This window comes from Vicia villosa, unplaced genomic scaffold, assembly GCF_029867415.1.
Source record: "Vicia villosa cultivar HV-30 ecotype Madison, WI unplaced genomic scaffold, Vvil1.0 ctg.001311F_1_1, whole genome shotgun sequence".
NCBI classification, from domain to species: Eukaryota; Viridiplantae; Streptophyta; class Magnoliopsida; order Fabales; family Fabaceae; genus Vicia; species Vicia villosa.
This window is the reverse complement of record NW_026705570.1, coordinates 343,042-354,917: the sequence shown is the minus strand read 5'-3', so window position 1 is coordinate 354,917 and position 11,876 is coordinate 343,042. Positions and strand designations below refer to the sequence as shown.

General features: G+C 33.8%; 2 protein-coding genes across 2 annotated transcripts; both read left to right on the top strand.

The window, feature by feature from the left end:
• Positions 1-2,184: 2,184 nt before the first annotated feature.
• On the top strand, positions 2,185-4,738 carry LOC131634547 (polygalacturonase QRT3-like). Its single transcript, XM_058905216.1, has 3 exons — positions 2,185-2,661; positions 2,871-3,107; positions 3,492-4,738. The coding sequence occupies exons 1-3, from the start codon at positions 2,437-2,439 to the stop codon at positions 4,500-4,502; spliced, it is 1,473 nt and encodes a 490-aa protein (XP_058761199.1). The 5' UTR covers positions 2,185-2,436; the 3' UTR covers positions 4,503-4,738.
• A 1,320-nt stretch (positions 4,739-6,058) lies between these two features.
• On the top strand, positions 6,059-11,030 carry LOC131634535 (cellulose synthase A catalytic subunit 4 [UDP-forming]-like). The gene is made up of 12 exons (XM_058905204.1): positions 6,059-6,257; positions 6,354-6,558; positions 6,876-6,994; positions 7,119-7,182; positions 7,433-7,583; positions 7,670-8,282; positions 8,378-8,515; positions 8,650-8,775; positions 8,876-9,088; positions 9,179-9,694; positions 9,793-10,143; positions 10,244-11,030. Exons 1-12 carry the CDS (start codon positions 6,189-6,191, stop codon positions 10,823-10,825), a joined length of 3,147 nt encoding a protein of 1,048 aa, XP_058761187.1. The 5' UTR covers positions 6,059-6,188; the 3' UTR covers positions 10,826-11,030.
• The last annotated feature ends 846 nt before the right edge of the window (positions 11,031-11,876 follow it).

The window sequence follows — 11,876 nt, the reverse complement described above, 5'->3', positions numbered from 1 at the left end:
TCGAAGAAGAAATCGTGAATAGTGAAAAACGTCCATCGTCAATTGTACGGCCAAACTTAGGTACTAGAGAGAACCAAACGGTTTACAGCCCAATTGGGTTAAATACATAACTCAGCCCAATACAAATGACCCAAAACTAAATAAAAAAACTATTGATGCAACTTCAAGCGCAATTCTGGAAAATATGCGTTCCGAATCTGACTTTGACTCCAGCACGAGAATTGTAGCTCTTTCTCTTAGCTTTCTGACGATTACTAGAACGCGTCGATCGAATTCCCGTAGCTCTAGTTATGATCGTTTCCGTGCAGACTTCTAAAGCTGAAAATTAAATACGAAAATCAAATAACAATAAAAATAAATTAAAATATAAAAACATTATAAAATACAAAAATAAGAAAAACAAACCATGAAAATGAATAAGTACAAACATAGAGGAATGTGCATCAAAATGCACTGATCAGATTGTTATTACATTCTCATGTTTTCATATAACATATATATATATAGGGGATGTATCAAGTAGGAGGGTTTTTAAAATAGGAGATAGGAGGATTAAATGATAACCATTGGATTAGATATATGGTCTTGATGAACATTAATTACAAGCATAAACAATTAATGTTCATCAAGACCATATATCCAATCAAATGGTTATAATTTAATTCTCTTATCTCCTATTTTAAAAACCATTAAATTAGACATATGGTCTTGATAAAGTCACATGCAATCATCAATAATTAATGTTCATCAAGACCCATTTATCTAATCCAATAGTTATCATTTAATTCTCCTATCTCCTATTTTAAAAACCCTCCAACTTCATACATCTCCTATATATCCTAAAGCATTAGAATTGTTAAGGACATAGGTGTCAAGTTTACTATGACTACCAGGTATAAATCAGTTTTTAGTTATTTGCAAGCCGCACATGCTTAGAATTTTCTCGTTGCTATTCCTATATAAAGGTTATACCAACATATGTCTCCGGTGGAGTATTGTATTATCCTAAGTTATCGCCTGATGATTCCTCTATTTCTTATTGACGAGGTTTGCCTTGTTTGTCGTAAGGGGATACATTTGAAGAACACACGATTTATTATAGTGAGCTTTTAGGTTTCAAATACTGACATGACCTCATTATCTTGAGTAGATGTTTTCATGGCAATTCCTTTCATAAGAAAGAGAATAATATATATAGTGGTGGTTGTAGATAATTTGTTGTGAATTGATGTTTTGACAATATCTTTAGCGTTGTTCCTTTATGAATGTATGGTATAGATTCGTTGTTGTAGCTGTGTAACAAAACCCCTCGGTTATGTTATAAAACTGATAGAAAAAATATTTTCTTTTTAATTAAAAATAAAATAAAGAAACTCCTCGATTTTAGTTAAAAAATAAGATAATATGTGTCAAGCAAAAAAGTAACATGTTTTTATTTTTTTTATTTTTAAATACTATAAATAAGCAAACTATGGTGTAATATACTGTATTATTTAGAAATTGTTCTCATTTTATAACTGAATGTTGACTTTAATGCTATATAATAATATATAAAATTAATATTTGTACTTCAAAAAAAATTTAGTTTTATTTCTATATTATTATTATTAAATATTTATTTTGCATACATATAATATTATTATCGCAAAGATAGTCTAGTTAAATTCAAATACAGAACAATTAAACTTTCATTTAAAATTTTCTTATCCTTTCTTTTCCTTACCATGGACAATTAAATCTACATATACAGAACAATGGGATTGCTATTACTATAATGGGAGGTGTTCCGACTCTTAAGGCTATTGAATCTCCTTCCCTCACACCCACTACAAAATTTGCCGTATTAAAAAACCTTTAAAAATTTCATCATGCCAAATTTTATTTTATTTTATTTAAATACCACACCTTAAAATAAATTTTCACTAAAATCAAAATACTAAAAATCCCCTCTAAACAATAAATAGATACCACCAAATAATAATTTTGTCCTAATTCACCATAATGAACCAACCAATCTAATTACCCTTATCAATATTTTTGTATGGTGGGTGGATCCCCTCTACATGTGTGCTTTCTTCCTACTCCAAAATACCTTTTACACAAATGTCAAATTAGTACAAGGTCCCTAAAGTAAGAAGTTGGTAAAACTGCTTCCTTTTCTATGAAGTCATAAAACTTTACCTATCATATCAACCTTCACTAAAATAAATATCATACTCTAAAAAAATGATGAAGGTGTTATGTGTATGAACCATTATCAAAATGTCCCTACAATTTTCTTATCAAATCTTAGTTACCATGACTTCTTTCCATGTCTTGCATGATGTATCCCTCAACCCTATTTATATGGACACTCACCTAGAATGTTTTTCCTCAACCGCTTCACACTAACCTTAAAAAAGAATCTTAAAACTCTCACCAAATATACCAACAAAAATGACAAGAAAATCTCTTGTTTCTTCTTTGGTTCTTTTGATTGTTTCTTTCGTTATAATTCATGTTTATGGTGAGAGTTTTCATGTTAGGAAAGTTTCTGATGGAAACTATCATGAAACAATACGTAGGTTGCAGTCTTTGAAAGCCTCTTTAACAAGACATGATTCCATTGCTTCAACTCCATCTTCTTCCTTGTCTCCTTCTCCTTCTTCTCAGCCAAGTGAGGTAAATTCAATCATGCACGTACAACATTGAGCTTTGGTTTTTGTTTAGTTGTAGGTCCATAACCGTCTTTAAGGGCGTACAAGCCGCACAGGGTCTAAAATTTACTAATGAGTCTCTAAAAACTTGAGACAACTCTGTGCAGGGCTACATACACTTTTCTAAGTTTTGTAGAAAATATCAAAGGTTTGATGTTTTTTCATGTTATGTAGGGTATGAACAATCCAAGAGTATTCCATGTGACATCTTATGGTGCAGACCCAACAGGAAATTCAGATAGTACAGAAGCTATCCTTGCAGCCATAGCAGATGCAGCCAATGTTCAAAGTGAAGGACATTTGATGGAAGGTATCAACAACCTTGGAGGTGCCCAGATTAATCTTGAAGGTGGAAATTACTTGATCCGTCGGCCACTCACGCTTCCGGTATCCGGCGTCGGAAATCTCATGGTATATAGAAACTCTTGCATTCGCTAACTTAATTCATACATCATACTATTTTTTATATAAATCAGATATCTCTACGTGCAATTGCAAAATCTTTCGAGCCTAGTAAGATCACTTAGGCTCGAGAAATATTGTACTTTTTGACTATATGAAAAGCAACTACCAAATTTTACACACTTCTCGTCATTATTTGACAATTGGCAGTGTTTTAAGACTTTAAGGATTGTGCTATAATTGAATTTTTTTTAGACAAGGTAGTCTCAATTTAGCATGTTTTAGTCATGATGGTGAAGCAGTTGGTATAACTAAACCAAGAAATTGAATATGACTAGTTCTTATGTTTACCAATTCTACCCTTTTGACACTTCAAATTGATTTGAAAAACAGATACATGGAGGAACAGTAAAAGCCTCAGATGATTTTCCTATAGATGGCTACATTATTGATTTATCATCAACCTCTTCTAATGAAAGTGCTTCCTACAATTTTGAGTACATAACTCTCAAGGATCTTTTACTAGATTCAAACTTTAGAGGAGGGGGCATTTCAGTCATAAACTCACTCAGAACAAACATAGACAACTGTTACATTACACATTTCACCACAAATGGAATTTTAGTCCAAAGTGGCCATGAAACATACATAAGAAACTCGTTCCTCGGGCAACACATAACCGCGGGAGGCGATAGAACCGAAAGAAACTTCTCAGGAACGGCTATAAACCTCCAAGGTAATGATAACGCTGTCACCGATGTTGTGATTTTCTCGGCTCAAATAGGAATCATGGTCACCGGTCAAGCCAATATATTTTCTGGTGTACATTGTTACAATAAGGCCACCGGATTCGGCGGGACTGGAATTTATTTGAAACTACCTGGTTTAACACAAACAAGAATTGTGAACTCTTACATGGATTACACTAGTATTGTCGCTGAGGATCCTGTTCAGCTTCATATTTCGAGTAGCTTCTTCCTCGGTGACGCTAACATTGTGTTGAAATCTATGACCGGTGTAGTAAACGGTGTTACTATTGTCGATAACATGTTTTCTGGATCTGATCAAGGTGTTGAGATTGTTCATTTGGATAAGTCTAATAGTCCTTTTCATCAAATTGATCAAGTTATTGTTGATAGGAACATTGCGAGAGGAATGAATATAAAGGCGACCGTTGCGAAAATGTCTATGCAAGGGAATGGAACATTATGGAATGTTGATTTCAACAATGTTCTTCTTTTTCCTAACCTTATTAAAAATGTGCAATACTCATTGAGTTCAACAGGTGAGAGTTTTCCTAGTCATGCGATTAGGAATGTGTCGGATAATCGCGTTGTGATTGAAACGAATGAAGTGGTTACTGCGAATGTTTTCGTCGCGGTGGATCAGAGTATGGTGAATTGATGAAGGTTTGAAGAAATTGAGATGAAAGTAAGCATTGTGAATTGTGGTTGAAGAGGGAAATGTGCATACATTTATTTGTTTGAGAAGTGTTTCTTTATTTAGTTGGATAAACTTCAGAGTAAATTTAGTATTATACTGAACATTGTTATAGATTTTTAAGAAGATTTAGATTTGATTGAATCATAAATTATTCTGTGTATGTGATAGTTAAGTAAATTTAAATTTTCTCAACTCAATATTTTTTCCCTTTTTCACTCATACGGACTACGCATTGTTATCAAATAACTTATGATTCTAACTAGTTCAACTGAAAATATTAAGACATATTTCCGTCTTCATTAGAAATATCTTTAATAAGCTTGGCTTTTATTTGGCATCGCCGTGAGTATGACAAAATTAGAATGAATCACTGTGATTTTATAAAATCTCCACTTTTTAGTTTCAGCAAAATCACATGTCACCGTGAGTTTTACCAACCTACCTCAATAAATATACACTATGACATTAAAAATAGAAATTACAATTTTGTTAAAAATATGTTAAAAAGGATGTGAGCTATTTTTCATTTCTAACAAAGCTTTAAAATTATAAATAAATAAAAAAGGAAAAAAGGGGTGTCAAAAGAAAGAAAAGAGAAGGGTGAATTTAGCAAGACTGTAGGCCCAAGCCCAACTAAGAATTGTATCAAGAATTTTAAGTTGCCAATTCCATCTTTGAAAATTGAAGAAAACGAGTTGTGATTATTATACTTGACATTTCCTATACTTTGGAAAATTTCACCAAAATATCCTTTTAAAAAACAAGTAAAATTGTAAAAATAGAATTAACATTTTGAATTTTTCAAAAAAATCGTAAAACATTTTGGAATTGTACGAATATTGACAAATATGTTTTTTTTTTTGCCTTTTTTTTATATGTTTTTACCCGATTTTCTATATAGTGCTGAAATATTCGGTACAAACGCATGCATTTTTTATCGGATTTTGAAAAATCTGACCCTAGATATTGTGTTTTACTGTATTTTTTAAGAAATCCTAAATACACCCATATAATTATACCAACTTTTTCAAAATTTCCGATTAAAATGCTATGGTTTATACCCATTTTTTCAAAATATCTTCGAATTGCATGCTTACTTACTATGTTCCTTCATGGAACTTTGAATTTGACATCTTACTGTGACTATTATATGATATTTTTCCATTAAATTGTGAGCTAAGAAATGTGAGATGTGACATTACAACTCCTTAGTATCCAATGTGTATCATGAACTACTATTGAGAGCTAGAAAAAATCCTCCATAGAAGGTCTTCAATTTTTCTACTTATTATTACAATCTGAAAATTAAAGGCTAGAACGTGACATTATAACCATCATAATTATATAAAATATGAAACAAACAACACGTATCTTAATCATCATGCTAAGTATGAAGAACTAGAAAAAGACACCAACTTTAAATCCAAGCAATGTTAATAAATAAAGAAAAGCCTTCCACAACAAACAATATAACGTTTCTTAGACTCAAACCTATGATGCTATGACCCTCCAACTCACAGTTTGGTACAGATGAATTACCTCTACCATGATTTTGATGTCTTACTCTCAACCTATCGTTTGTTATATAACTCTATTCTTGTACACTCTTCTTTCTATCTACTTTGTTACTAACTTTGGCTTCTTGCCATGGCTTCAAACACCATGGCTGGTTTGATCACTGGCTCGAATTCTCATTTCTCACATGACTCTGATGAGGTTTATTGCCTTTTTCATTCTTTCATGTTAATACGTTGCATAGTAGTATGAAAAACATTATTCTTACATTTGCATGTGTTTTTGTTGTTTTTGTAGCATAAGACTACTCCTCCTGCAGGTAAATCTTCATCGAAGATATGTCGAGTTTGTGGTGATGAGATTGGATGTAAGGAAAATGGAGAGATTTTTGTGGCTTGTCATGTGTGTGGATTTCCTGTTTGTAAACCTTGTTATGAGTATGAGAGGAGTGAAGGGAATCAATGCTGTCCTCAATGCAACACTCGCTATAAGCGCCATAAAGGTTAGTTAGCCTTCAATCAGATCTCTTGGTGTTTAGATATATATGTCATAATGTTGTTTTGTAAAATACATGTTCAAATATATGAATGTTATGATCAGAGCCGTCTTAAGTGTTTGGAGGTCCTGAGTAGGTTAGTTACGGTTTAACATGACAAAACAATTAGAAAACCTATTTAACAATGGTTTAACAGTGGCAAATATTACAAGAGACCTTATTTAGCTACAGTTTACCAATCACAAATTTTTAGTCATGTGCGGTAGCCTGCTTTGCACAATCTCAAATAAGGCCTGGTTATGATTATGGTGACTTCCTTGCAGGTTGTCCAAGAGTGGTTGGAGATGAAGAGGAGAACCTTGATGGAGATGATTTTGAAGACGAGTTTCCAATCAAGAACCATCACGATGATCTAGACCAAAACCGCGATGTTAATCATGTGGTAATTTCTTTGAATGATATTAAAGCAGAATCATGAATATGAAATTAACTTGAAAAAAATTAACAGAAATGAATTAGACAATTAGTATTGATCGAAACTAAGGACATGTTGTGATTGTTTTCAGGAAAATTCGGACTACAATCAACCGAAATTGAATTCTGGACAAGCTTTTTCTTATGCTGGAAGTGGTAAGAACATTGTTAAATTTTGAAATCACAATTGTGCATACAAATTACCAATTATCCTTTAATTTTTTCTTGCTATGTAAGACAGTGGTAATAACCACTAGAAACTCACACACACGACCGCGAGTACCAGGGTTCAGACCCAGCCTTCAACCTAGCAATACAGTTTCTGCCAGTTGAGCTAGAATTTACATACACCAATTATCCTTTATTGTATATGTTATTTCACATACTCCATTCTATTCCTATGCAGTTGCTGGCAAGGATTTTGAGGCTGAGAAGGAATCTCTGAGCAATGCAGAATGGCAAGAGAGAGTAGAAAAATGGAAAGTAAGACAAGAAAAGAGAGGTCTACTAAACAAAGAGGATGGCAAAGAAGACCAAGTTGAAGAAGATGAGTTTCTGTAAGTAATCACTTCTATTCGAAAAGAAATCAAGCATATCAACTTGTAAAAGATTGTTCTCTAAATTTTGTTTGATTTTGTGACAGTATAACTGAAGCAAGACAACCGTTATGGCGCAAAGTTCCAATACCATCAAGCTTAATCAATCCATACCGTATCGTAATTGTGATGAGACTAGTAATTCTAGTATTCTTCTTCCGCTTCCGTATCTTAACACCGGCATATGATGCATATCCTTTATGGCTCATATCAGTCATATGTGAAATATGGTTTGCACTGTCATGGATTCTTGATCAGTTTCCGAAATGGCTACCAATCACGCGCGAAACTTACTTAGACCGTTTATCTATAAGATTTGAGCGTGAAGGTGAACCGAACCAACTTTCGCCCGTTGATGTTTTTGTTAGTTCTGTTGATCCTTTGAAAGAACCGCCTATTATAACAGCAAACACTGTTCTGTCGATTCTTTCTGTTGACTACCCTGTTGAGAAAGTCACAGCATATGTCTCGGACGATGGTGCTTCTATGCTTTTGTTCGATTGTTTGGCTGAAACTTCCGAATTTGCGAGAAGGTGGGTTCCTTTTTGTAAAAAGTATAGTATCGAACCAAGGGCACCGGAGTACTATTTTTCGGAGAAAATTGATTACTTGAAGGATAAGGTTCAGCCTACTTTTGTCAAGGAAAGAAGGTCTATGAAGGTGAGCTATAAAGATATGATTTATGAAGTGTTTATAGCATAAGCGCTTATCATATAAGTGCTTATAATAACTCTTATGTGTTTGCTTCATGACAGAGAGAATATGAAGAATTTAAAGTGAAAATTAATGCTTTAGTGGCAAAGGCTTTGAAGAAACCAGAAGAGGGTTGGGTTATGCAAGATGGAACTCCATGGCCTGGCAACAACACCCGCGATCATCCAGGAATGATTCAGGTTTGGCACTTTTCATCATCTTAATGTTAAGGTGTCAGTTTGGTAGTAAGAGTTTGGTTTTATAACATTTACGAGACTTTATTCAAATTTCATCGAAGAAAGTTTTAACGTAGTCCTAAACTTGCCTTTTGCAGGTTTACTTAGGAAGTGCTGGTGCACTTGACGTGGAAGGCAAGGAACTGCCAAAACTTGTGTATATTTCGCGTGAAAAACGTCCAGGTTATCCACATCATAAGAAAGCCGGTGCCATGAATGCTTTGGTAAGCTCAAATACTAGATTTTGTTTTGTTCGGTTTAGTTTAGTTCCTGCAGAACTTAAATGTTAGGAACCTGTTTATAACTTTTGTTTATCCTCAAAAGGTTCGAGTTTCTGCTGTGCTTACAAATGCACCATTCATGTTGAATCTTGATTGTGATCACTACATCAACAATAGCAAGGCTCTTAGAGAAGCCATGTGCTTCCTAATGGATCCTCAGCTAGGGAAGAAACTCTGCTATGTCCAATTTCCTCAAAGATTTGACGGTATTGATCGTCACGATCGATATGCTAATCGTAACACTGTCTTCTTTGATGTAAGAATCATTCTCCTTAACTTCAACTGAAATTTTCTTCATGTAAATTGTATTATAAAAAATGACCCTTAACTGTTATTTTTTTCACAGATCAATATGAAAGGGCTTGATGGAATCCAAGGTCCAGTGTACGTCGGTACGGGAACCGTGTTCAACAGACAAGCATTATATGGATATGATCCACCAGTTTCTGAGAAAAGGCCAAAGATGACATGTGACTGTTGGCCTAAATGGTGTTGCTTTTGTTGCGGTTCGAGGAAAACCAAATCAAAAAAGAAGTCAGGAACAAATGGAAGAGGTCTCTTCAGTAGATTTTACAAGAAGAAGAAAATGGGGGGAAAAGATTATGTTAGAAAAGGTTCTGGTTCCATGTTTGATCTTGAAGAGATTGAAGAAGGACTAGAAGGGTATGAGGAGCTAGAGAAATCATCACTCATGTCACAGAAAAGTTTCGAGAAACGATTTGGACAGTCCCCGGTTTTCATTGCTTCAACTTTGATGGAAAATGGAGGACTCCCTGAAGGCACAAACACTCAATCATTGGTTAAGGAAGCCATTCATAACATAAGTTGTGGCTATGAAGAGAAGACTGATTGGGGAAAAGAGGTAAAACTACGCGTTCTTTGTTTGCATTTTTTTGTATCTTTTGAACAAGGATTGTTATTCTATGAGTCATTTTGAGAACAATTTTGTTTCCATTACAGATTGGATGGATTTATGGCTCGGTCACAGAAGATATCTTAACTGGATTCAAGATGCATTGTAGAGGATGGAAATCGGTATATTGTATGCCAAAGAGACCTGCATTCAAGGGATCTGCGCCAATCAATCTGTCAGATAGGTTGCATCAAGTTCTGCGATGGGCTCTTGGTTCTGTCGAGATCTTCATGAGTCGCCATTGTCCACTTTGGTATGGTTATGGAGGAAAATTGAAGTATCTAGAGAGGCTCGCGTATACTAATACGATCGTTTATCCTTTCACTTCAATCCCTTTGATCGCGTACTGCACAATTCCAGCCGTTTGCCTCCTGACCGGAAAGTTCATCATTCCAACGGTAAGCAAACCGCTACAAACTTTTATGATCATATCGCGCTTTGTTTGCGTATGCGCTTAATATATGTATTTACGTAAGGTGTTTTTTTTTTGCTGTGTAGCTGACCAACCTTGCTAGTGTTTGGTTTATGGCGTTGTTTATCTCAATCATTTTAACGGGAGTACTCGAGCTTCGATGGAGTGGAGTTGCCATCGAAGACTGGTGGAGAAACGAGCAATTTTGGGTGATTGGAGGTGTATCCGCGCATCTTTTCGCAGTGTTTCAAGGTCTGCTCAAGGTTCTTGCAGGAGTAGACACAAACTTCACTGTGACAGCAAAAGCAGCAGATGATGCTGAATTCGGAGAGTTATATCTCTTCAAATGGACTACTCTTCTCATTCCACCAACCACTCTTATAATCTTGAACATTGTCGGAGTCGTGGCCGGTGTGTCCGATGCAATTAACAATGGTTATGGTTCTTGGGGACCTTTATTTGGGAAACTGTTCTTTGCATTTTGGGTCATTGTTCATTTATATCCTTTCCTTAAAGGTCTCATGGGAAAACAAAACAGGACTCCTACTATTGTGGTGCTTTGGTCAATCCTTTTGGCATCAATTTTCTCATTGATTTGGGTTAGGATTGATCCTTTCTTGCCTAAGCAAAATGGTCCTATACTCAAACAATGTGGTGTGGAATGCTGAGAGACATGTTGATGTGTTGTTGTTTTGAGTTTATTTTGTGCATGTTTTGATTTTCTCTGCGCTATATTGAAACTTTTGTATTTCAAAGAAAGGTTACCTTGTCTTTGTATATAGGATAAAGGATAAACTTGAGTCTTGTATTGTAACTCTTGTCAATTTTTGGGAAAACATATTCAGACTTTTGGCTCTGATTGATTACTGTTCATCTAATGGAACTTGATTCTTGAGAAAAAAAGTTCAATTTTGAGTACTATTGATATAAATATAAATATTTTTTTTTTAAAATTCAAATTTAAATTTATCTATGAAAGGCGATATTGTTAGGTTGAACCTTATCCTCACAGATTCAACCCTGTATATGTATATATGTATAGTTAATAATAGCTATCACTATTTAGTCTATGAACTAAAAAAAATATTTTTCTACACTTTATTATTTGACATTAAGAAAAGAGTCTACCAAGATGTTTATAGTATATTCGCATACAACTTTAAAGATAATCTACTATCTATCTACTATCTATTTATTAATAATAGATTGACTAAATTGCCTAAATTACCCTTTTACCAAAATTTATTTGCACTAATAAAAGGTCATTTTTGTAACTAACAAATTAAGTATTCACTCTTTCAACTTTATTGAATGAATGCCCCAAGTGTTAGCTTTTCATTGGTCCGAATTAAATAACATTCTCCCTACAACTTTATTGCATGAATGATGACATCACATGTAAGCCATGGATGATGGAAGTCATATTTAAATTTCATTTTCCCACACTTTCTTACTTTCATTTTAATTTTTCTTAATTTATTTATTATCACAAAAAATATTAATAATCTATTTTTAAATTTTAATCTTACTAAAAATTTCAAATTTCTTTCACATTTCATTTTTCTATACTTTCATTTTAATTTTTCTACATTTATCTATTATCGCAAAAAATATTAATAATCGATCATTTAATTATTATTCCCAAAAATATTTAATTATTTCACGGGCCACTATCAACTCAATATTTAATTTTTTTTTAATCGATCATTACACATTTTC

Coding starts and splice junctions, on each gene's coding strand:
- LOC131634547 (XM_058905216.1), top strand. CDS start 2,437: ATGACAAGAAAATCTCTTGTTTCTTCTTTGGTTCTTTTGATTGTTTCT. Junction 2,662..2,870: donor CTTCTTCTCAGCCAAGTGAG/GTAAATTCAATC, acceptor CATGTTATGTAG/GGTATGAACAATCCAAGAGT. Junction 3,108..3,491: donor CCGGCGTCGGAAATCTCATG/GTATATAGAAAC, acceptor TTTGAAAAACAG/ATACATGGAGGAACAGTAAA.
- LOC131634535 (XM_058905204.1), top strand. CDS start 6,189: ATGGCTTCAAACACCATGGCTGGTTTGATCACTGGCTCGAATTCTCAT. Junction 6,559..6,875: donor TCGCTATAAGCGCCATAAAG/GTTAGTTAGCCT, acceptor ACTTCCTTGCAG/GTTGTCCAAGAGTGGTTGGA. Junction 8,283..8,377: donor AGGAAAGAAGGTCTATGAAG/GTGAGCTATAAA, acceptor GCTTCATGACAG/AGAGAATATGAAGAATTTAA.